The sequence below is a fragment of the Strongylocentrotus purpuratus genome, unplaced genomic scaffold, assembly GCF_000002235.5.
Source record: "Strongylocentrotus purpuratus isolate Spur 01 unplaced genomic scaffold, Spur_5.0 spur5_scaffold_6, whole genome shotgun sequence".
NCBI lineage: Eukaryota > Metazoa > Echinodermata > Echinoidea > Camarodonta > Strongylocentrotidae > Strongylocentrotus > Strongylocentrotus purpuratus.
Window position 1 is genome coordinate 7071539 of NW_022145612.1, and position 25071 is coordinate 7096609.

At 38.6% G+C, this 25071-nt stretch overlaps 2 protein-coding genes across 2 annotated transcripts; both read right to left on the reverse strand.

The window, feature by feature from the left end:
- Positions 1–677: 677 nt before the first annotated feature.
- On the reverse strand, positions 678–21273 carry LOC100888893. Its single transcript, XM_030972502.1, has 12 exons — positions 21126–21273; positions 9478–9516; positions 8265–8486; positions 7537–7700; positions 6811–6967; positions 6411–6562; positions 5920–6058; positions 4987–5281; positions 4370–4586; positions 3837–3969; positions 2534–2978; positions 678–2226 (listed from the first exon to the last, which is right to left on the reverse strand). The coding sequence occupies exons 3-12, from the start codon at positions 8442–8444 to the stop codon at positions 1853–1855; spliced, it is 2256 nt and encodes a 751-aa protein (XP_030828362.1). The 5' UTR covers positions 8445–8486; positions 9478–9516; positions 21126–21273; the 3' UTR covers positions 678–1852.
- LOC115919317 lies at positions 21033–23656 on the reverse strand. The gene is made up of 2 exons (XM_030972802.1): positions 23335–23656; positions 21033–22211 (listed from the first exon to the last, which is right to left on the reverse strand). Exon 2 carries the CDS (start codon positions 21672–21674, stop codon positions 21033–21035), a length of 642 nt encoding a protein of 213 aa, XP_030828662.1. The 5' UTR covers positions 21675–22211; positions 23335–23656.
- Positions 23657–25071: the final 1415 nt, after the last annotated feature.

Here is a 25071-nt window from a genome sequence, read left to right on the forward strand (position 1 = left end):
CCCTCTCTTTATCTCTCTCTCCCATCTTTTCTCTCTCCCTCTCTCTCTCTCCCTCCCTCTCTCTTTCTCTATATATCCCTTTCTCGCTTGTAAGTTCCTCAAATTTGAATATTACTGCACAGCACTGAAATAAAATCATGATATCTTTACTCAACATGAGTGTTTATTCGGCTTCACATCAAGTTAACAAAATACTGAAACATTAAAGGGAAAGTCCACCCCCAAAATAAGTTTGTTTCGATAGAGGCAGAATAATAAGAAAATCAGGTGAGTGAAAGTTTGAGCAAATTCTGAATGAAAATAAGAAAGTTATGAATTATTGAAGTTGTGATCAATCAAATACATATTGGCAACTCTGTGACTTATTATACGAGCTCTCCTTCATTTGCTTTGTGCATAATATTCCATAAAATCATGTTTTCTTCGTTATTGATGACGGAATATATATTTGTTCCTTGCAGGGGGAGTATAGAAACATATTTGCAATTATTATATTTAGGGTGCATGTATGGTTGAAATTTTTCTTGAGGGAAAATGAAAATTTTAGATTTTTTTAGTACTGAGCAAATGGAAGTTGAGCTCGCATGATACGTCATAGAGTTGCCAATTTGTGTTTGATTGATCACAACTTCAAAAATCCTAACTTCCTTATTTTTAATCGGAATTTGCTCAAACTTTCACTGACTTGTTTCTCTCATTTTTCTACTCCTATTAAAACTAACTTAATTTCAGGGTGGACTTCCCCTTTAATATTTGCAAATTCTGGCAGATATCTCTAACGATAGCGGACGGAAGTTTCATGCCATGGAATATAGGCAAGATATATAATTTTAGATTGAAGAAATCGAGAACATCTACAAGAAACTAACGTTTTGCGAGATACATTGCAATTGGTGAAACGTTTAAAAGCAATTCAATTATTGTGTAGGTCTTTAAACAAATGACCTATTACATTCCAGCCGTGGCAAATATCGTAAAGCTTTACTCAATTTATACACCATGAAAACCGCTTAAATAAAAAAGTAATCGGCACTAACAAAAATTCTTTGGTAGCCATTTTTGTTCCGAAATACAGATATACATGTACCTATGCATTTCGAGGAAGAAGAGAATAATACTCAGATTTGGCAAGATTATAAACTTCATCTATTTCTTCCATATTCGATTCGATTAACAGTCTAAAAAATTGTTGGCGATAGAATAGTAAACTTCTTGGTACATAATATGAAATTTCTTACCAAATATATAAATTCATCCTGACCCATTTTGGTTACAATGGTTACTGTCATCTGGGCCCGTATTTTAGAAGTTTATTGAATACAGGCCCTGGTTCTGTTGTAAAACATGGGGATTTTTGTGGTTATTTTAACATGATCGCAACTTCTTTCGAAAATCAACTCAAGGGCAATTTCAAAACCTATATCCAATAGAAATCGAGGTCGGATTACGCACAGCAGTTGAATTCTTAGTTAAGTTGATATTTCGAAAGTAGCTGCGATCCGTGTTTTTGTGAACCTTCACCTCTCCTTCTCTCTCTTTATCTCTTATCCTCTCCCTTTCCATATCCCATTCTCTGTTATTGTAGTCATCTAGTTCAAAATTTCGCTCTGATCTTTGGGTACGGCATCCATTTTCTATTATGATCCTGTATTCCCTCGGTTATAGGATCAAGAAATAGTTTTCTCCGTGTTTATCTCAAAATATGCATTCATCTCAGGTGTAGAACATATGAATCAACAAATATAATTTTGCTGATAGGCTTTTCCTGAACTCGGCGGCATTAGCGAGTATCTATTGCACTTAGTGACAGTAAAACTGTCTATTTCACGAACACAAGATGATGAAAACTTTTTCACGACTTCAGTTCTCGCCAACTCCTGCTTCGTGTAAATGTTGGTTTAGTGAAATTTGCAAGATCGGGAATGTTCAAATGAGGCATAGACTGCTGCGAGTTGTACCTCTTCTCCCCGCCCGAACTCATCGCCCCGCCCACAGCGCTGAGCGTTCGAGCCATCTGTTGGTTGTTTAAGGATTGGGAGGCGGAGACGAAACGTGATGCAGGTACGCTGGATCTACGGTTTTCAAGAATCCTCAAGTCGTGATTGGACATGGAGTGCCGAGTGGGCGGTCTCGAATCAGAAACTCGCGTGCTTGGCGGTCGACTGGCGGTGAGAGCACGACTCCCAGGTCTTGAAGTGGATGCATTCGATACACCTGCACTCTTTCCTAGAAAATGATTAAGAAAGGAAAGATAGTTGTGTTTTGTATATTTTTGAATAGCTCATTAGCCATGTAGCCTGAATCCTCCAATTGTATCTTACAAACTTAATATTTCAACTACCAGAAACATATTTAGTATTATTACAAGGCATATCAGAATAAAACGGAGAAGAAAAGGCTGACGGAAATTCTACGGGTTGTATAGTTAAAGCTATATATCGGTTTCAATCTGGATTAAACCCCCTATGCCTGATGTTTTACTCTGACTCCATATTCATTTATCATTGTTCTTTTATTTGAAGAAGGTCATTACCTCTTCGCCGTGGGCGTGGACTTCGGGGACCACTCCCCCTCTCTACAGCACTTGTCATGATCTTTGGAAGAGGTGTGTTTCTCACTTCCGATGACTCTCCTCCCATCGAGCTCCGCCTACTCCAAGTATTCGTCACCCAATCACTGGTCACCGATCTCCTTGATCGAGGCCCCGCCCTCTCTACGATCGCTGCTTGATCTGACTGGTGCGCATGCCGCATGACATCAGTGATCACGCCATTCTTAAAGTTTCTCCATTTGTTCTGTTTCTGGAAACTTCGCCATAGTTCGAGGCCGCTTGCGTAGGTCGGGAGGAGTTTGTTCACTTTAGCTAACGTTTCGTCATCGGCGAACTCGCGGAATTTCGACATCGAGATTCGGATTACTTCGCATCCGTGACTGACGAGTGAAAGATGAGGCATTTCGCCCTTTATGCCTTGAATACCCTGTAACATTAAAATGAAAAATGCGCAATACGTTAGCAACTTGCCTGAGACGTGATGTTCTAAGAAATTTGCGAAGGAAATAGTATCAAATCATAGTTCCATTATGTAGTCCCAAAGCTTGTATTATAGGTTAAGGCCTACATAATGAAAAACAGGAGGAAATGGTGCTTCGTAAAATATGAATTACATGGTTCATATCCCCTTTTCACTTTATCATTCTGCTTAATAAAATGAGACCCATCTATTGGCAGGCTATTAGATTTCCTGACAGCACCAACCAAAGAATATATTTGACCTGAAGGGGAAAATTTGAATTTTTAACAGGACTTTCTTTCAAGACACATTACGAGATATAAGTGGTAAAAGTTGCACATTATTTTTTAAATGCTATTCGGGGGGACAAGTCGTAAAGTACTCGGAAACAGTCGTTGATTTGAACTTCTCAGTTTATCTTTGAATCTGTTCATCCCTAGAACGTCTGGCCTGTGAAGATGTACTTGGCGCCTGGATTAAGCCGAAATGTATAGGCTGACCACACCCTAAAACATCACAAACGCACCAATATCATTTATTCTACTGAGAAAAAAATAGCTCAACCTAAGAGCATCCACTTGGATACTTCTGCTTTAAAACAATTCAGGGACCTTAATCGACACATAGACCACACCATCATCCCTACCACACCCCGCCCATCCCGAACCAACTATATCATCATCGACTATTACTCACAAAGAAGTCACCTGGTCCAGTAGCATCTAAATGTACTCGGAAGCCTTGACAATAGGGACCTTAATGTATTAGCTGACCACACCCTAACAATCCTGACCACACCCATAACCAACTAAATCATCTACTTACGAAGAAATCCCCTGATCTGAGAGCATCTACTTGGATGTACACTCCTGCTTCAACGCCAGGAGCTTTAATCGTCTCCAGTCCCAGTTTGATGTGATTCGGTAGTGTGGGCATTTCCTCTGTAGGTTCGGAAAACCTGTAGTGCAGGAAATTTATTTTTTCAATTTTATGGCAACCGGTAGCATTTACTGTTACGATAATTCCACGATGAAGGGTAGTGCAAATACATGAGAGCATAACAATTCGTTCTTCTTGATATTCCAAACTAATTGTGAAACTAGAGTTGGGAAGCGAGAAAGACCATTTGTACATAATGACAAATGTTACCACGCATTGAGTTTCCATGTTATTTACCAAAAGACAAAGGAAAATTCAAAATCACTTAACTTCAAAAGATTTCATACCTCTCATATACCCCCTCCACCATGATTGTAAATGCTTCTCGTTTAAACGATGGTGAATATTTTATTCCGAACAGTACAAAATTAATAATGGGACGAAAAACATATTCGTGTATTTCAAAGATTCTAACGTACGTTCTCCTCCTATGATTCGCTGAGCTAGCTCGTGACTGATTTGATCTGTACACGCCGTTTGATTGGTGCTCATTGGTTCCTTCATCACCGCTGCCATCAAGCTTGTCCGAAGGAACTTTCAGTCTGACTGTGGCACTTTTGCTTCTACTGTTTCCGTGGGCTGTATCGGCGTGGGCATTATCAGCGATGTGATTGCGCGTGCGTGATGATATTTGACCTTTTGAGTTCGAGAGATAATCAAGAAGAGAAAACGGATAAGACACGGTCATGAAAGCATGGAAAGAGACCGACAGGTAGAGATAAGTAGGCCTTCAAGCAATAGAAGAATTGGTGCATAATTTATTGGAATTGATTTTGAGCACTGCCATAATGAGCCAATACAGATTTAAGTCACGAGACTGTTCGTGCTTTGACTGCAAAGATATTGGTAGGACTGCCTACCTTATTGACGAAAGATCACTTGTCTTGTTCGTCATCTTTGGCGATCTTTCAAAAACTTTTTGAAGAACTGCACAATGACTAAGATCACATAAGTTCCTCAGCAAATCAACAATTTCAGTAAAACCAGAGGAGGGGCAAAAATTGCTGTATTTTTAACATTTGTGCCCAGAACTCACCTGTCGTCTTCGGCCTTGCTGGGACGTCCAATTTCTTCCCATTCTTCTGCGGTTGCTCGTGCCCGTCGCCACCGGTCATCCACGGAAACCTTGGATCTGACTGGGGTTGCTGATGTTGCTGATACTGCTGGTGTTGCGGAATCTTGGTGAGCTTGGACGAGACGTCATCATTCCACGCGAATGCCGATTTGAGTACCTTGGCTTTCCTCGACACCTGCATGACTTCTTCCTCCTCATCCTGCTTGGACATGTACAGCTGGGCTAAGTCAACCAGCTTCAACACGTCCGCTCGACCCTTGTGGTGAAACAGATTATCACATTTGATTACACGAGCATTGCCTTACAATATTTGGTCAAGAAAAAAAAAACACTCTCCATTGACAAATGAGCACAATAAATCAAAACCATCATTGCAATATTCGTTACATGCCAGGTTAGAAACTTTATTTTGGGACCGTTCCATTATATTCGTAAATGACAATAAAGATGTGTATTTTCAATATTTATCTCAAACTCACCAATGAAGAATAATTAGGATAATATGATATAAATCAATTCTTTTAGAATGAGCAGATATATGCTCCAAAACTAATGAAGGAATATTCCATCTTTACAGGCAATACAATGGAATGAATAATAACAATTTTAGTACAGAGTTTATGATCTTTGATCTATCTTGACACAATTAAGATACTCTTGTCCGAAAAGTAAACAACAGCCAGGCACTAATGTCTTTTGGCAAGACATTAATCCATATTTGCTACTCGTCACCCAGGTGTAAAAGCTATCCGACATTTATTGGGGTAATAATAATTGCAGTGCCATCGGAAAGATCAGCATAGTTGCCGGTGAGACTTCCCTTGGTAAACAAATTATTACCGGTACAATATTTTGTATTATTATTAAGCTATTCGTGACTGATTCATTCCTCACCTTGGTGACTATGAAGAGCCAATCTGTATCTCGAGCATCCTTGACGATCAGGGATTCGTTACAGTACTCCTCCATACGACCCATATCAGAGATCTCCTCTATGGATTCAGATGTCCACGTCGAAAATAAATCTAGGTGACTGTCGGAAAAAGTACATCAAAATTAATGTTTGGGGAATTATCGTTATTAAGTTCCTCCCCTTGCCGCTACAAAATCTCTACATATAGCTATTTATTGATATTTGCTAAAACAAATAGTAGACTGGACTATTAAAAACTCACAGTAAAGTGATCCCTGATTTTGTTTGGCAAGTTCTGACTCGTAAATTTGGTTTGTCTTTGGTCGGTACTCTTGTTGGATGTGGAGATGGAGGTGCTTTCAAAGAAAACACTGGCACCAAGAACCAGGAACTCCTTTCATCCCCCCTTCCCCTTCCCCCGCCAACTATTCCTCACCTCTCATTGCGACTGTCATATGCATACGTCACTCACCTCATGAAATTCATACGGTACTCGAAGTCTTGTTGGATGTGGAGATGGAGGTTGTTTTCAAAGAAGTCATCGGAATCAACCACCAGGAACTCGGTGTTTTCGAGACAGACTACCGTCGCCTTGCGTCGTGAATCCTTCAGCAAAGCGATCTCCTGATCGAGGATAAAATTGAATCGACAGTGTTTTTTTAAAAAGCAGTATAATATTCATTCTCGTTCAAAGACAACCTGTTCGAAAGAAATGTGATGCAGGTTTAAAAAAAAAATGTCGAATAACCAATAAACCCGCATATTATTCGACCGCCGCCTCACATTCTGATAGTGAGGTGCCCGAGTATCCTCTGATGCGGCAATGACGAAGGTACTCAAATAATAAGTACTCGATAATATAATAAACTTACCCCAAAGCTAGCACCCTTTTTCAGGATGTTGACTTCTTTTTTGACGAATGCGTTCATCTCGTCCTCTTCCAGGGTGACACCAGCCATACCGGAGAAGATGAAGTAGAAAGAGAACCCCGGATGACCTTTGCGAATCACCACTCGACGGCGACCGTACCTGGTGATTTTGGTAAGTACATCAAAACATAAAATTAGCAATACATACTTTACCACACATGAATACCATCGCAAGGTCGAAAGTGACACGAGGTAGACGATAAGATCTAAAGTGATCGAATTAATTGTGGTCATTTTTACTTAGTTGGGACGAGAAGACCCAAATATGAGAGCTAGGATAGCGTCTATGATCTCGTCAGAAAACTTTCTTTGGAGGGACAAAGGAGAAACGGATCTCGGAACGATATCATCAAATCAATTTTTCACCAGGTCCAGGTTGAGAAGACAACGACAAAATCATGAGAAGATAACATTAAGAAATATTGGCAAGATGTAGACTCGTAATTTTGTTTATAGTCCTATAGTGTTGGAGGAGCGCGAGCTTTCGCGTATTCCGCATAGAATGGAGCCGGCGTAATCCTTCTGTTCGAAACAAAATGTTATTTGCAGGATGCTTTCTATAGAAGCAGTTTCTACCTTTCCTCCTCCCCGTTATGAATATCATAAACACAATATCATAAATAGAAGAAGATGGTATGAATAAAACCTTGAAGATTTTCGGATACTTACTTTGCGTACCGGATTACTTTGCAGATGAGGTCCTGTAGGTTTCTGGAATACTTTCTGAAGCTGTAGAGGCCTCGCATCAAGCTTCTGACCAGTCGGATGTCGTCGGGTGTCCGATCTACGGAGGCCTTCATCAGGACATCTTTGGCCGTCTCTGGCCACGTAAACTACAATGTAAAGAAAAGAGAGTTTGCAATCAAGTTTCAAGAGCTTGAATTCCCTTGATATACAGATTCTTTAACAGCGATCTTGCCTACCACGACTATCATAATCACTACCACAATCACCACAGCCATTCATAACCACCACCATGCACCATCATGCAGCTTTACCAAAAGAGACCCAATATTTTATTCTAAGAAAATTATATTTCAAATGCATGACATCATTCTGGATATCAACATACAAACTATAATTTTTGGATCTATTACCTCTGTATAATAATATTATCATTAAAAAATGTTTACAAAATAATGCTCTTTAGCATATTCATATCGCCCGGCATATCGCCTCCAAGCCATCTTTGTGTTTAAAATGAAACAAGAATGTTGACAAAATCGTTACGAATTCATTTTAACCAACGTAAAAGCGAGGTGGATACTAAATTCGAGATTTGATTTCAGCGGCAAGATATGAGTCCTCCCCACCAACTCAACTCATCGACACATTCGCTTAGTCCCCCCCCCCCCCCCCCTTCTCTCCTTTCCCCCCTTCCCCTTTACCAAACTCACCTCATACTTGGACCGGTAGTCTGTGGCATTGAAGCTGAGCCTCTCTTTGCTGTGCTCGGGGACGTAGACGACACCTGGAGTACGGGACATCTTCTCCATTAGATCTGCGATCTGGATGGAGAAGGTACCCTTCCCAGCCTCTTCGGCACATTTGTTCAGACTGATCTGAACACCGCACATGAACTTGACCTGGCGACCGGCCTTCCGGAACCGCTCCAGAGGCTAATATGTAAAAAAGAAAAGAAAAAAAAGATTCAAGTCCAGGACCCAGTTTCATGTTGCGTTATCATTGTATAGCAGTTGATAATTGTTAATTTGTTATGAATAACTGCCGGAAGTCAATAACAAAATTGCTCTCTTTTCAATAAACTATAACTATCCATTATTGCTTGTCGCAATTTTTTTTTTTAATTATTATTATTATTTTTGTATTATTATTATTATTATTTTTGTATTATTATTATTATTATTATTAATATTATTATTTTTATTTTTTTAGGGGGGGGGTAGTGTTTGTTCCCAGACCTGTATTAAGTGGGGTAGTATTTGGTGTTGTGTCCTGTAAACTTCAAACTGATACAGTGGGGAAATAAAAAGATGTTGCATGAAGCTGCTTCATTAAAACATCAGATTCGATACAAATTTTCAAAAGGAGACTTAAAAGCTTTCTTCTAAATAGTTACAAGGCTATTGCATTCCCCAATCAAATATAATTTGTAGTGTGACTGTATGCAACTTTGATTGTTTCTTTTTATAATCATGTATGTATTTATCAATGTTTTGCGTTTAAAAGTGATTTTTTTTTGTTGGTATTACTGAATCAGTTATTGTTATTGTTTTGTTTTTTTCTCATAAAATAATAATTCTTAATAATTACTTTTACAGGGGGGCTTACACCCTACAAGCTCTGCTTTTTAGTCGGCCCTCCTTCCCTTTCAATTTCATGTTTATTTGTTTAATGTATTGTATTGTGCAAATTGATCTATATGTTTATAAATATGTTAATATGTTAAAATGTACCATCATTGTAACTATGAACGATTGAAAGAGGAAAAATAAATGAATTGAATTGAATTGAGTTGAAAACGATTAAATTACGGAATTCGTACTCCGAGCATATTTTATTCAGTTTAGTCAGATGGGATTTGACTTCAAATTATTAGACGCGGCTCGAAACAATATAAACGGTCTTCATTTTATACAGCTATCTTACCGTTAATGAAGATATCGTGTATCCATCGTCAGATCTCAACTGTGTAGGGAAAATAGAAATTATTAGCTAAATCGCGTAATGTTAAATGAATTGCTGACTTATGAGACTCATTCATACAACATTAAAGATAGGTACATGAACACATTGATGACATTAATACGTGCCTTCACGGTTGTTTCATCGCAAAGCATGCCGGGACGCGAATTTTTTTTCCGTACTCGAGAGGGCAAATACCCCATGTGCGCATGCGCGTGGACTTGTGATTTCTCTGCTACTTCCCATACGAAATGTACATGTATTCGCATCTACTGTGCACGATTCGCGTTCTACGAGTAAACGATGGCATAGTAGTCTTCAAACACAGACTCTGATTTGCCAGTTTGACAAAACAATTACGCATATATCGTGCGTAGCAATAGTACTAGTATTCAAGTCTGAGTAGTTGTATGATTCAGACATTTTAGTGCTTACAGAAATGCATCCCAAATTGAATAGCATGGTATAGTAGTCTGCAAGCACAGACGCTAATCGGACAGTTTGACAACATAGTGTCTTGAGTAGTGCAGAGTTAACATCCTTCTGGCTCTCAGCAGACCATGATTATAAATAAAAGTAATACAGAGAGTGCGAGCATACTGGAGGGAGGGCTAGAGAGAGAGAGAGAGAGAGAAAGAGAGAGAGATATGGAGAGAGAGAGAGAGAGAGAGAGAAAGAGTGTGAGAGAGCAGTGGCACAATACATAGGCCTACCATGGGGTCTGGAATCATTAAACTACACAAACTTGCATAAAATCACTACTCATCAATACACAATATATTATTATGTCCTTGCAGACTACTATACTACACTCTACACATTGAGATGCATTTCTAACGCACGCACCAGTAGGGTCTGAATCATACATCTACGCAGACTTGAATAAAGTACTTCTCAGCACACTACTAGTATGTTGTCAAACTGTCAGATTAGCGTCTGTGCTTGCAGACTACTATACCATTCTATACAAGTTGGCGACTTAAATAAAGTACTTCTCAGCACACTACTAGTATGTTGTCAAACTGTCAGATTAGCGTCTGTGCTTGCAGACTACTATACCATTCTATACAAGTTGCAATGTATTTCCATATGCACTACTGGGTCTGAATCATACAACTACACAGACTTGAATAAGCACATCGCGACACATACGCATATTGATTTGTCAAACTGGCAAATCAGAGTCTGTGTTTGAAGACTACTATGCCATCGTTTACTCGTAGAACGCGAATCGTGCACAGTACATGCGAATACATGTACATTTCGTATGGGAAGTAGCAGAGAAATCATAAGTCCACGCGCATGCGCACATGGGATTTTTGCTCTCTCGAGTACGGAAAAAAAATTCGCTGCCGGGACGCGTTATTTTTTTATGCGGCACAGATTGGGGCATGGCGCGTGTTAAACCTAACGCACGGGACATAATTCTAGTCCATTTTCACCTTCGCCGTGATCAGCTGTCCTGTTGCAAACAACGGGATTCTTATCGATCAACATCATAATCTTGTACATAGTCCGCTATTCTGCAGTGATTTTCTTCCAATCCAGTATCATTTGTACGGTAAGAAAACCAAAGTTTGTGGTTATTCATTTTTATGACTAATAAAGCTGATAATACGACGTAATGAGAGTGGGCCGAGATCCAACTTTAGTAAATGTAGGCCTAGATCTAGTCCCGTATGTTCAAATGTGTGTGCATTTTAAGTAGACTGATTGTCTTTTAAGCTGCTTAAGTACACTCGTCTCGTGTTTTAGGTAGAAATGTACAGTAATATGAGATTTATGTCTCAGGAAATATGAATAGACTTTCCAGATCCTATAATTGATAATGGAATAGGGTCTACTAGAATGGCCGACAGTTAGGCCTAGAAAGTGATTGCAATTAGAAATTATAAATGTAAGAAAGTAAAAGAGGCCATGAAAACGATAGATTTTTTCGATCTGGATCTGAATATAATAGTCTGATATCAATGAGCTCTACTTGAGGATCTACATGACGGGGGCGTACGGAGGATTTTTTCGAGGGGGGGGGGGCCGGGTGGTAAAATTTGAAAATCACGCAGTCAATTTCACAACGACTCGGCCAGCCGGTGAATAAGCCGGGGGTGGTAAGAGCACCTTTTTTTTTCCTTCTTTTTTCCCCGAAAATATGAAATTTGGGAGACCGATATTTTGATCAGTTGGTGGGGGGTAAGGTCACCTTTTTTGGGTCACCCTTTAGCACAAAAAATGTTTAATTTATTTTTGTTATTAAAAAAGTGAGGGGGGGGGGTTTCCTCAAAAACACACACACACATAGTCTAAACAAAATTGGAGGAGGGGGGGGTTCAACCCCCGAAACTCCCTCCCCCCTGCATACACGTCTGCTACATGATCTAGTGTTGAAGAAGTGATGAGGGTTCTTTGGTCACAAACTTAAATTTGATTTTCTTTTCCCTTTTATTTATCAGTTGCAGCATCATCGAACACTATGACCCATGAATCAGAAGATAACGTAGATGCTACGAGAGAGCTCATTTCACAATGGACAACAGAAGTGTTACGTGACTTTCTACAAGGAGGGGACTCAAGCTTGGAAATCGAGTACCGGTAGTCATTATTTTATGGGTGTTCTCTGCCTTGACTCTGGGGGTACTGTTCAGCCATCCGAGGTAGAGATAAACTGGACGATGGATGGAGAGGGGGGGGGGGGGGGGGGGGGGGGAGAAAGGCATGCAGACTGCAGAGCTGGTCGTCTACTATGTATAGAGACATTTGTGTGTACCTAGTAGATAAGGACCCTCCATCACTAGAGGGAAGAATGAGAGACTACAAAGAGGGAAAGGCATTTAGTTATTTTGCCAGTTTCTGGTTAGGGAGATATTTTTTTCATCTCATGGGAGAAAGCTGTCTGTAATTCAAAATCATTTGATACTTGAATAAATTTAGTTCATTTTCTAGACTGTTTCATGTCAAACCGTTGATTCTACTTTTTTGTGAGTATAGTCAGAGAGATAGAGAAGTAACACGAGTAATGAATGAAAAAGAAGCTAATATTTGAACGAGGAGGAGAAAATGGAGATTACGTTGTTGCCCATAGAGTTGGAATAATTGTTCTTACCACTTTTTATTAAATGATTGTGACCATTTGGTTTATTGTTTGTACATAAAGGTCATATGTTATAAGAACTGTATTGATCAATCTAAAGAGTCTTATAGATTGATTAATACAGTTTTGAGATGATGATGATGATTGTGATGATGAACGAGAAGGAGAAGAGGAGGAACATATCATGAGTTGATGGAGAAAAGATTGATAGAGGGGTTATCATTACAGAGAGAGGGAAAGAGAGATGGACTAACATGAGGAAGGGAGAGCAAGAATGGAGGCTATGACATAGGGGAAGAGATAGAAATCAAAATTATATTTATACTAACATTTACTAAATTAGAATAGTAAATTAGAAGATAAAGCTAAAGGAAAGAATGCAAACTAAAATTAAGCAAAGACCATCACAATATCGTTTACATTATAATATAAATTAAGTAAAGGTACATGGAAACGTGTACATTTGTAAAATTTAATCTCTTGTTCTCTTAGATCTTCCTCTTCACACCTAATTCTTGCTCTCACTCTCTATCTCTCCCTCCCCTCTCTGTCTCTTTCTCTCTCCTCTCTCCTTATTATCACTCTTTCTCTTTCATTAAGCGTCGACATCTCTCTCGATGCCTCTCTCTGTTTCTATGATTTTTCTCTCGTTAAATATTTAAAACATCTGTCTGACCTTCCTCTCTTGAATAAATCATGAATAACTTCAACTCGGCGTCCTACATACAGTAATGATTGCTTAGTACTCATCTACAACCTTCTCTGTGTTGTTTTATTTTATTGATAAAATAAATATAACCATGAGATGAATACAAGTTAGATCAATATCAACAGGTTTAATGCAATGCATATAAGTTGACATCTTATGAAGAAGTAGTACCACCCCTGCCCCCCCCCTCCAGGAACGGGAACGGAGGTACCGCATGCGTGTTCCCAAAATCTCTGGCTCGTAACAAAGAAAAAGATCTGCCCGTATTGACTTTACACACTGGACTTTTGCTGAGAAGGGGGGGGGGGGTACCACCTTTAATGCAAACACATTTAAAGGGATCGGGTAACTTACTCTCAGATTCTGAAACAAAATCCTGGATTTAGCTCATGCTGCAATGATAAATTTAGGTCAGTCAGGAACTCAATGACTTTTACAATCTGATCGCCTGTCTGATTATCAAGATATTTACGATTGGAAATCGAAACCAAATTTTGTGTTTGCCAAACGGTTTTCATAACACTACAGTTTATTGGGGAAAACGAGTATGGTAAAAGGGGTCAAACAAAGATTTTTACTTTTTAGAGGCACTTCTTGATCATTTTGAAGCACAATTATGTTAGGGCTTCAGTATTAATACACCATATCACAGACACTGGTAGCACGTAGGGCCATACGTCCATCTCGGTTTAAACATTGTTATACATTGTTAAACAATGCATTTTACAATACCTTTACAACATACACCATACACCATTTGCTGTCACATGGTTTGGAAATCACATTACAGATAACAATTCTACAACTGTAAGGTTTCACCTGTCGTCATTTGATACCCGAAGGAACACTTTTTTAGGGGCTAAATCTAATTTTTTCACAAGGCAAAATAACTATATGCCTTCCCCTCTTTGTAGTCTCTCATTATTTTTACCTCTAGTGATGGAGGGTCCTTATCCAGTAGGTACATACAAACATAGTAGGCCAGTTCTGCATGCCTACCCCCACCCCCCCCCCCCCCCAATCCATCCATTGTCCAGTTCCTCACAGTGTCTACCTCGGATGGCTGAACAGCTACCGCGTCAAGGCAGAGAACAACCATAGAATAATGACTACCGGTACTCGATTTCCAAGCTTGAGTCCCCTCCTTGTAGAAAGTCACGTAACACTTCTGTTGTCTATTGTGAAATGAGCTCTCTCGTAACATCTACATGCACGTTATCTTCTGTTTCATCGGCCGTGTTCGATGATGCTGCAACTGATAAATATAAGGGAAAAGGCAATCATATTAAGTTTGTGACCACAAGAATGATTGTAACAAAAGAATCCTTATCACTTCTTCAACACGTAGATGCTCAAGTTGAGCTCATCGATATCAGAATTTATATCCAGATCCAGATCGACAAATCTATCATTTTCATGGCCTCTTTTACTTTTTTACACTTAGACTAATTGCAATCACTATCTAAATGTCAGCCATTCTAGTAGACCCTATTCCATTATCAATTATAGGATCTAGAAAGTCTATTAATATTTCATGAGACATAAATCTCATATTACTGTACATTTCTACCTAAAACACGAGACGAGTGTACTTAAGCAGCTTAAAAGACAATCAGTCTACTTAAAATGCACACACATTTGAACATACGGGACTATCTATTCTAGGCCTACATTTACTAAAGTTGGATCTCGGCCCACTCTCATTACGTCGTATTATCAGCTTTATTAGTCATAAAAATGAATAACCACAAACTTTGGTTTTCTTACCGTACAAATGATACTGGATTGGAAGAAAATCACTGCAGAATAGCGGACTATGTACAAGATTATGATGTTGATCGATAAGAATCCCGTTGTTTGCAACAGGACAGCTGATCACGGCGAAGGTGAAAATGGACTAGAATTATGTCCCGGCATGCTTTGCGATGAAACAACCGTGAAGGCACGTATTGTTGAAACGCGGACGCCTGGACCTGATTGAAGGGACTCAGGCACCGTGTTTAGGATGAAATATAAATCAACAAGTTCCATGATGAGGGGGGGGGGGGGGGATATGGGAAGGGCCACAATCTTCTTTACACGTTCCCCCAACACTCTTTCTCTTTTTCTTTCTATTTTTGCCATTCGTTTTGGGTTGGGGTGTGGTTGAGGGAAGGGGTTTCGTGCCCGCCTGTATCTTCGCCACTGATCATGTCTGAACATAATTCACAAAAGAACCAATCATTACCACAAAGGTCGGTCGTATCGCCCCCTGCCGTAAAAATTAATCTAACAAAAATATGATTCAGAAGAAAAAAAAACATAATGCATGTAAAATAAACTGGCCGCGTGAGTGTAACTAAAATTTGAACGAAACCAAAAACGAAATACATCATGGGAAAAGATAGACAGAGCATGCATTCCTCTATTGTGTCCAAAGAAAGAATGATGCACATGATAACATGAACTTTAAAATTCTAATCAGATAAAAATATCAAAGGAATTGGAGGCGTATGGAGTAATTCGTTGCATGTTTATTGCATACACCCGCACACAGAAGAAGAAGAGACAATTAAGCAGAAAAGCTTCTTGAATTGTGTGAATCAAACGAGAGAGAAAAGTTGTCGACAATCCTTGAACATCATTATGACTATAATATTATACTTGCTGAAGATGATAAACAAATACTGGTTCAAACATACCAAAAAGGAATTAATTTAAGAAGTCACGCTATATTTTGGCTATTATACAGAAATGACTGACGTGTTTTTCTTTTTGTATGCTCTAAAATATGTACAATTCACAACCCTACTCCATCAGAATGGCTTAATCAGTAGCGGTGTGTGTGACAGTTATTTTTTTTCATTTTATTCTTTATTGTAGTCTAAGTGGTCTTACTTACCTGAATGTTGACAATTAAGTTTATACTAACTGGTCATTAATGATTATGTTGAAACAGGTTCGTGGCGGTATCGATTTTTCTCCCCTTCGCCATTCTCAACCCACTCGATCCAATTAAGTACGATGGCATTTGATAGGCCTTTCTGTCGCTTGTGACATATTTGAGAACTGGTGATTGATTTTCTTATGTAATGCATTGGTAACCACTATAGCGTACCCGTTTATATAAAGAAAATGGATACTTGAAAGATAAAGAAAGCAGATAGAGAGAGAGAGAGGGGGGGGGGGGAGTGAGAGAACGAGAGAAAGGAGGGGCTGAAGAATGGATTGGGCATATTTTTATATCCCAGTCCCACCGATTGAATCGAACCAGACCGACAACAAACCAAACTAAACATTTTATTTTAGAGCGAATGGCCAAGAATCGGTCGGATTGGAATCGATGTGGAGTCGGTTTGGTGGTGTGACTGAGGCCTTTGGGCTAACGTTATTGTGGATGATTGTATGGTGATGCAATATTTTGCAGACGGACCAGTTTACTAAAGTGATTTTATGAACGTATTTAATTACCTTAAGTGCCCATGCATGCAGTGATAAGTCGTATCGATTATGCAGACAACAGTTAATATAGCTTGACGTCATAGACGATAAAGTTAAGAGCAAAAGGGCAACATAAACAAATTATTGATCACTTCAATACCCCTCCCCCCCCCCCCCCCCCCCCATAGAACCCGTCTGGTGAGGACCAGCGAAGGTAATACCTCCCATTCCTTTTGTTTCCATATATTGGACGATTCTGTTGTTTTTTTAATGAATAATTATGTTCTTTATCTTTTTGTTTCACTTTGGCAGAATTATGTGATTATTCATCTAACCTATTAGATATGCGAGAAGAAGTAAGTTGTAATTTGACGATGAGCTGACAACGTTAATTTTGATCAATTTGAATACCAAACCAAACTAACTTTCCTTCCCATTATTCTTCGTCAACTCTTGTTTTCCTTTTCCTTTCTTCATTCCCTGTCCTGTACTTCTTCACTCTGGACGAATCCGAACACGTGGTGTATACATTCAATATGAAAAGTCTGGCAGTTTTATGTCACATCAAACAAAATTTCAATTAATTGATAATTTACGCAAACATATCTCATGTTTTTAAGCCAAACTGCAATAAATAGAATGAATATAGGCCACTACCACCAGGCCAAGCTGACCAAACACGACTTGACAAGCAATATTATGAGATGATATTCATTTGATTCGCATTCTTACATTATTCACGGCTGCCATGCTGTAGCCTAGCAACCATCGGTCTCCTGTCTATTCAGAAATAGGCGAGTTTCGGCCCAGACACCATTCTTCTCCGTGAGGGTGATTTAGTTCCTAAAGTACACATCCCCGTCAACTTCATAATATAAGAAGCAGTCATCAAATTATGGATCCCTGTTTAAACCATGGCTCATTAAAATCTTGAAACATGTATTTAATAACCCCGAAGAACACATGTTTTACTAGAGGTGACACTTTAGTTGGTTTCACCTTTGCATAACCAAACTTTATAGACATCCTCTGCATATACAGCGCACGTTTTGAATGGTAGACAGTAACAAAGCTCACAATTAATATAAATTCCGATATATCCATAGGATGACTGCATATAGACATCAATGATTCCATTAAGTAATGTCGAGGTCCTTACACAATGCCTTTGAAGCCATTCTCGACGAATATTTGGTAGTTTATCAAGCCTGGTTACCATGGTCAAACATCTTTGTATCAACAATCTACAAGTTCAATCCAATCAAGTTCAATATATTCCAGTCACGAGTATATAAGGCTACATGCGAATGTGTATCGATATTTTGTAATGCAGTATAGGACTGCAATGGTGTGCTATATTCTTGAGAGATTGTAAAACTAGCGACTTATCAAGTCATAAAACTGCTGGGGGGTGTTTCACAAAGATCCTAAGTTGAACTTATCTCTAAGTTGGACTTAAAATTTATGGGAAGCCATTAGCATCCTTGAAAACATTTTGTAATTTTTTTTTTAGAAGGCATAAAATGTTGATTCAAATCATTCATATTTTCTATTATCATGGGAGAGTTCATGTTCTTGATGTGGAATTGATGAAAAGTCTAAAATACTCCAATTTTTGCTTTTGAATATATTTCATTTTAAGGCTCCAATGGCTGTCCATACTTTTTAAGTCCAACTTAGTGTTAAGTTCTACTTCGGATCTTTGTGAAACACTCCCCAGGTCAACTTGGTCAACATAAAGAACAGGGGGCATTATGTCTCAAAGAGAATACTTCCTACAACTTAAAAAATATTTGTTGTCTTTTCTTTTGTGGCATTTCCCATTGCATTTCAAATTACTGTTCATTCAAAAACGTAGTTCTCAAAAGTAAAAACTATCTTTACTTTGGCAAAATGGCAACGCGTCACCATCACCCCTTTGTTAGCAATGTTGGTCTCTAGCAAATTAAGAGTCATTAGAACTGAACTTTGAGATTATAAATTGACCACACTATCAAAAGCATGTATAAATGGATTCAAATTTGACCTGAAATGAAAACGGACAGATTTGAGTTTGTATGTCCGATGGCCGGTTTGGTTTTGCTTGTCGAAGAGGAATAGCTTCGTGCCCGATCATATATCTTGCAGAAGAAGAAAAAACGGATCACGAGCTAATCATCGGCTCGAAAGATAAAGCATATTCTTTAATTTCCAGATACTTCAGACTCTGTTTGTGTGGTCAATAATTATTGTTTTTAATGGCTTACAATAATTCAAACTATGTTAAAGGTACAATGTCCCTTTTGCAGCCAACATCAAATTCTGTAGAACTTTGCATGAATTATGAATATGTCATGTATGTCCTATCTATGAAATTTAAACGTTAGCAGTGTCCTAATATTCAAATTATGGAAGGAAACCCGTTTACTTGCTAGACTTCACTGTCAGACACTATTGAGTTACTGACTGGCTTTTTTCTTCTTTGGTAATAACATACATAAAATGAGCTGTTGAGGGTAGTACACATCAATAACCCACTTCGTGTAATGGCCAAAATTAAACTGATTGATTCTTTGCGCAGCATAAAACGTACGACCATTTGGTACAATGGTCTGAAAATCAGACCATATCTTACTCAGTTACTGGCTCTATAGCTCTTAAGTCGATTCGACAACAGACTGGTTATTTTCCAACGTAAAGACATTTTCAAACCTTCTTTATTTAGGGAAGTTCTAAATTAGTGTTATCTCTCAAATGCCGTTCGAATTTAACCTTTTCATTTTTTTTGTCCTGCAAATGGGACATAGTACCTTTAATATATAGACAACAAAGAGTTGCTCAATGATTTCATTGTGATATGACAAAGTTTACCAATTAATAAAGTTGTTATAATACACGGCAAAGAAAACCAGTCATCATGAGAAATTTGAATGATTTTTACCACAATAATTTATTGTATTTTTCTGTTACTATTACTGTCCCTTTCGATCAATGTCACGCATGGGTTGGTATCGATTTGCAATTACAAATGACAACATTTGATTAAAAGAAAAATTATGAAGTCCATAGATATTTCCCATGAAAGATTCAGCACTTGCCGACCCTTTCCCATGGGATGTAATCTTTAATCTTATAGTTATTTGTTCGTGCTATTTTATATGAGCGAAACAGGGGCGGGTTCCGGATTTTGTAAAAGAGAGGGAGAACAGTAAACCCCCCCCCCCCCCAGAAACTGAAGAACATTATAGGAACCTCGGGAGTTTTGTTTGGTCAGAAGACCTGAAAGACACTTGGGGGGGGGGGGGATGCCCATTAATTGTTGGGTTGGAAATGTCATTGATGACGAAAAGATGATCAAATTTTAGTTATCAAATAGAGCTTGTAATTTATCTTAAGTGATCACGTCACAAATTCAAAAACTAAGAAAAATATATCACTTTTTGAGGTCTCATGCAGAAGGTGTAATGTTTACGGAAGGTTCTTCATTAACATACTGAATATTTGAGAAATACTTGCTTTTGTATACATGTAGATGGCTCTCCTTCTTTAGCAATCGAAATCAATGAATGCATTTATGATATTGATATAAGGTACGGTTGATATTATGTAGATTTGACAAAACAGTATTCTGGATTTTGACAAATTGAATTGACCCACTTGAGGAAAAGTCAAGCAAACAAAAAATCTTGTACTGTGTTTATTCTTTGTCAACGAACGTACTCGCCTCATTCTAGCCATGGAATGAGCACAGAAATCTTTTCGACCCACTTTGTAAGCATGCAAATGAGTACATTAATGCATAGAAAACGAGATATCCACTCTTCAGTAATAAAAGTTTATTAAACCGTTCCTTTATTTCCAAAGTTACCATTGTTTTATCGTTATCAGTCACGTATAATCAAAGTGATGCAGAAATTTGTCCACATAATATCGCATAATACATAGGCAAGGGAGTTAACAGGCGGAGGAAAAGGCGAATAACAGGAGGAGTGTATCCCCCATTTCACAAGCTAGTGGGCGACAGCATAGATTTTGCCCCATCCATGTACAATGTATTTTGTTAAAAGCCTACATGTATCTTTGACAGCCAAAATGTGAAAGTCATTGCCGCGAAAGGAAGCTCCCCCCCCCCCCCCACCCCCTCATCCCCTTCTCACACCGCTCCCCTAAATGTGTCATCTAAATTTGAGCGAAATTTTACACAATTACAGTGGTTACCAATACTATACCCACAAGAATAAAATTCAACAATCAACAAACACTCACTTGACAAAGAACTGCAAAATATTATGTGTTAGTTACGATAAACATTGGGCAGCATCATTATAAGCCAGAAAAGTACGCAGACGATACTTGGAAGAGAAAGAAGAACTGCAAACTCAGAATTGTGAGAAAAAACACGATAGTTATTCTTACTTCTTCGTCGAATACATCATCATTGTCGTGACCATCGACGTTAATTAGTTCTCCGCCGACCACATACGATCTCGACGAGCTAGGCCTTGTCGAACCCTTTATTAAATCGTCATGACCACTTCCTACGGACGACAGCCTTATTCGAAGGTCGTCTTCCAAACCGAAGTCGAAGTGGCTGCCATCTGTCGAGTCCATGTCTTGGTCAAGATGATTCATTGGGTTATTGTTGTCGTCACTGTGGTCCATCGCTGATGTTAAATCACATAGTCTGCTGATACCATTATCTATCCCTCCTCCGACTCCTCCTCTTACTCCTCCTTGCTGATTCCAACCAAACGCGTCATCCCCGTTTCCAATCTCCATAGTAACGCTGCCACCATCAACAACCTCACCAGCATCAGCTGCAACGGCGGGATTATCATCCATGACTTGCTCCAGGGAAATGATTTCAATCTCTACACCCTCCACAACCTCCACCCCTGTTTGATACCCATCGATCCTCACACGATCCCTATCAGAACGTCCTTGTTTGGATTGGTTGACATCCATTGTCTTCAAGAGTCGATCCACAAGATCATGAAGATGTAGAAGGTCGATACCTCGGGCATCACACCATCTTCATCATCATCATTAACAACAATTCGAGCTTGTAATAAAATGGGCTAGTCTATTGTTTTCAAGATTGTATTGATGCTAATTATTGATCGCTCTTGACGCTCTTTGCGGCTTTCAAAGAACGAACTTCAATGGTGACGAAGCTCGCTGAGTAACTGTTAATTCTCATGGGTGAATGCACCTCAGTCATTAAAACAGTAAAGTGATTGCATCAATTACAAAATCCCGCGGTTAAAGAGATCACGAGAGAAGTTTTTAAACGTCTCATCATTGTTTTAAACTGACTCAAACAAGGACAGAGTTAGATATTTGATATGTTTCGTTTCAAGAACATAAATGTATTGTAGTGATTTGAGGTCTAAATTTGTAGACAGTCGATAGTCCTATCATCATATTGCACATGTTGTTTCATGGTCACCATCTTTATAACACTGATCCCCATCGGTTTGTATCGTCATCAGCAAAGATTCCCTGAAAAAAAAAAGTACCGAATCATTAACACTCATATCAAACCATTAACACAGGAACCTAATTTGGGTATATTTTTGTCAATGATTTTGGTGACATTTTTTCCTCACTTGTTTTGAAGACTGATAGATACTACATAATTTTTATAATGACACATTAAACCTAAATATTTTTAAGCAAGCAAAAATTATAAAGTTCATTTGGATTGTGGAACATATTGTGCGAAAAGGGATAAGGGATGGTTGGTCTAGTAATGCCATGACCGGGTCCGTTTTTTGTGTGTTGTAAAATTAGATTCAATTTGGTTTTTTTTTCTCGAGCATCTGAATGAATCTATTCTGACGCTTAAAATGATACATTCTCATGGTTTTAGATGTACATAATATGTAAAGGTATTTTCACACAATAGTCTCGTCAATGAATTCTCTACCTCATTAATTTCTCACACTCTGCATGTGATGGCCTACAGTGGCACGTTTCTGTAGTCAATGACTTTTACAAGAAGAAATCCTCATCTATGCGTAATCCATTTAGAATCGCCAAGGTGTTCTTATTTACAACACTGGGTATTTGGATTAAACAAGTGATTGATTAAGTAATTAAACTCAATGATTGACGTTACATTTACAAATGACCTTGAATCTACCAGGCTAACATCTGAAAATCAGGGAATGAGCCGATCATATCAATTTGACGTTTTAATTCAGTAAATTAGAATAAAAGTTAAGGCCTATTTTCCATGTTATGCTCTGCAACTAAAGATACTGTGCACTGTCAATGTAAGAAATGTACACTACCAAACAAAAGAAAGAAGAAACATATAGCTCACAATGCGTTTATTTAACATACTGTACTATCATCTCAAATCCAATCAAATTTCGATGTTCTTACAGTTCGAACGGTGATCAAAATATGCTTTAACTACAGGTGTAACCTTCTTTTCCAGTGCGTGTACATGGTTTATGTACTTTTTAGAACTTCGATCTGACCTTAAAGATCTAATGCACATGAAAATCATGAACTTGCACTTAGTCACTGTATACTACATAAAGGTTTTTAGATCTTTAGACCTAAATCGGATTAAGAGTAATACGAACGCTAGTTAATCCTTCATACCGTTACATACCTTTTCATTGAACCGTAGACAAAACTGCATGGAAGCTTTCCTTTGATAGAGACGGGTTTTTGAGAAACTATGGAAACTGGTGGACGATCTTCTAGCTTAACAGTTCACGATCATACCAATCCTAAGCGCGCCACATGAATGTCATCTACCTCCAACTACAATATGATCCATTTAATAGTTCGGTAGCTACATGTATGCTTGTGGCAAACAGTTTGATCATGTATGATGTGATGATCTGTACAAACAGAAGCCCCTTGCTGCTCGATGCATGAGCGAGTAGATGAAAGGTGTTCGGGCCAATACGACGAGGGATCCTTTCTTCTTCACAAATCAACAAAAACATTCTCAACAATAGGGATTAAAGGATGAAAGAGAAGAAGGTTTGGCAATAGAGAAGGGGGATGGGACAATATAATAAGGCCTTAAAGATTGTTACCTCGAAAGTCGATCTTTGGTAAATAAAGAATGATTGGGTTTCTAAACGATTGAATCTGTTTGTCTTTTTTTCCACGTTACGTACATACTCTTCGAATGTCCTTTCGTCGTGTACTTCGTTTATGGTAACTCCAAAACCAATATTACAAAAGCCATCGCTGCTGTGGCTACTTCTGCTACAGACAATAAGCTTGCCACTGTTATCTTCTTTTTGTTTTAAAATGATGAACTACGTTTCTTAGTATTAATTTGAAAGTTTGAGAGTCTGATTGCGGTAATCGAACACAAATTCAGCGATTAACAGTATCGATTTTCAATTTTTCTTGCCAAATAAAAATAAATGATAAAAATGAATGAAAATATTTTTGGGATGTAACAGACAGAATCATTTTATCGAGGCTTATCTAAACGAGCCTTAAAAGGAGAAAAGGATGCATGAAGGAGAGGGCATGTCCAAGTCTGAATCGTCTAACTTTACCATTTGGCTCATAAACGTGACAAATTAAAATCATGTCGGAAATTGGTGGAATAATGGGGATAGTTTCGTTCGCCAAAAATATTCAAATATAAGTGTCCCTCGGGTTTACAAGTATAACACTCTCTCCCCCTTCACCATCTCCAGCAATACCCTTTCTCTATTTAAAGACACCCTTTTCTATATAATGATCGATATAATCTGTTTGCGCCCCGCTGGTTGTTACCATGCATCTATATTTCTTCCTCCGAATCTCGATCAATATTGAACACTCCAATGCAGATTCTCCACTCATGCTTCAACCACCGAGTAATTTTGTTTTCGTTGAATCCATACCGGATATTGGTGAAAGTCAGAAAAATATGGAAACCAGGCAAGACCCAGATTGGATGCTGGACGTGTTGTATACCTGCCATTCCTTACATCATAACGTGTCAGCCGTCTTCCATCCAGCAGTATAGTGTGACGAATGAATGGATGATGCAGTTCAGCTGTATTATTTTGTCTCGTAGAAGTACGAAACGGTTGGGGGGGGGGGGGGAGTGGTTGCAGCACCTTTATGATAATTTTTCAATTATCCCTATTCGGACAACCTCCATTACCCTTTAATTCGTGCAGCTATTTGGTATGTTATAGTTTTAAAATTCATATGACAAAGTTACATTTTCAGTCTAAGAAAGGGGGAAATTGTCTGTTTGCTCTCTCGTAATATAAACCAGAATCCAGAAATTTGATATGATATTTGAGCAAGTGACATCAGCCCCGCCCATGTGCCGCTGATTACCCTAGAAGGAAATACTCCACGTCGCAATACCGCAATACTCTAA

What these genes read in the sequence shown, in the direction of transcription:
- LOC100888893 (XM_030972502.1), bottom strand. Translation starts at nt 8,444, where the DNA reads ATGTGCGGTGTTCAGATCAGTCTGAACAAATGTGCCGAAGAGGCTGGG. An exon ending in ACTACCGGTCCAAGTATGAG is followed by an intron (nt 7,701 to 8,264) that starts GTGAGTTTGGTA and finishes TTTACATTGTAG; the next exon opens with TTTACGTGGCCAGAGACGGC. An exon ending in AGCAAGGCCGAAGACGACAG is followed by an intron (nt 4,587 to 4,986) that starts GTGAGTTCTGGG and finishes CGAACTCAAAAG; the next exon opens with GTCAAATATCATCACGCACG.
- LOC115919317 (XM_030972802.1), bottom strand. Translation starts at nt 21,674, where the DNA reads ATGGATGTCAACCAATCCAAACAAGGACGTTCTGATAGGGATCGTGTG.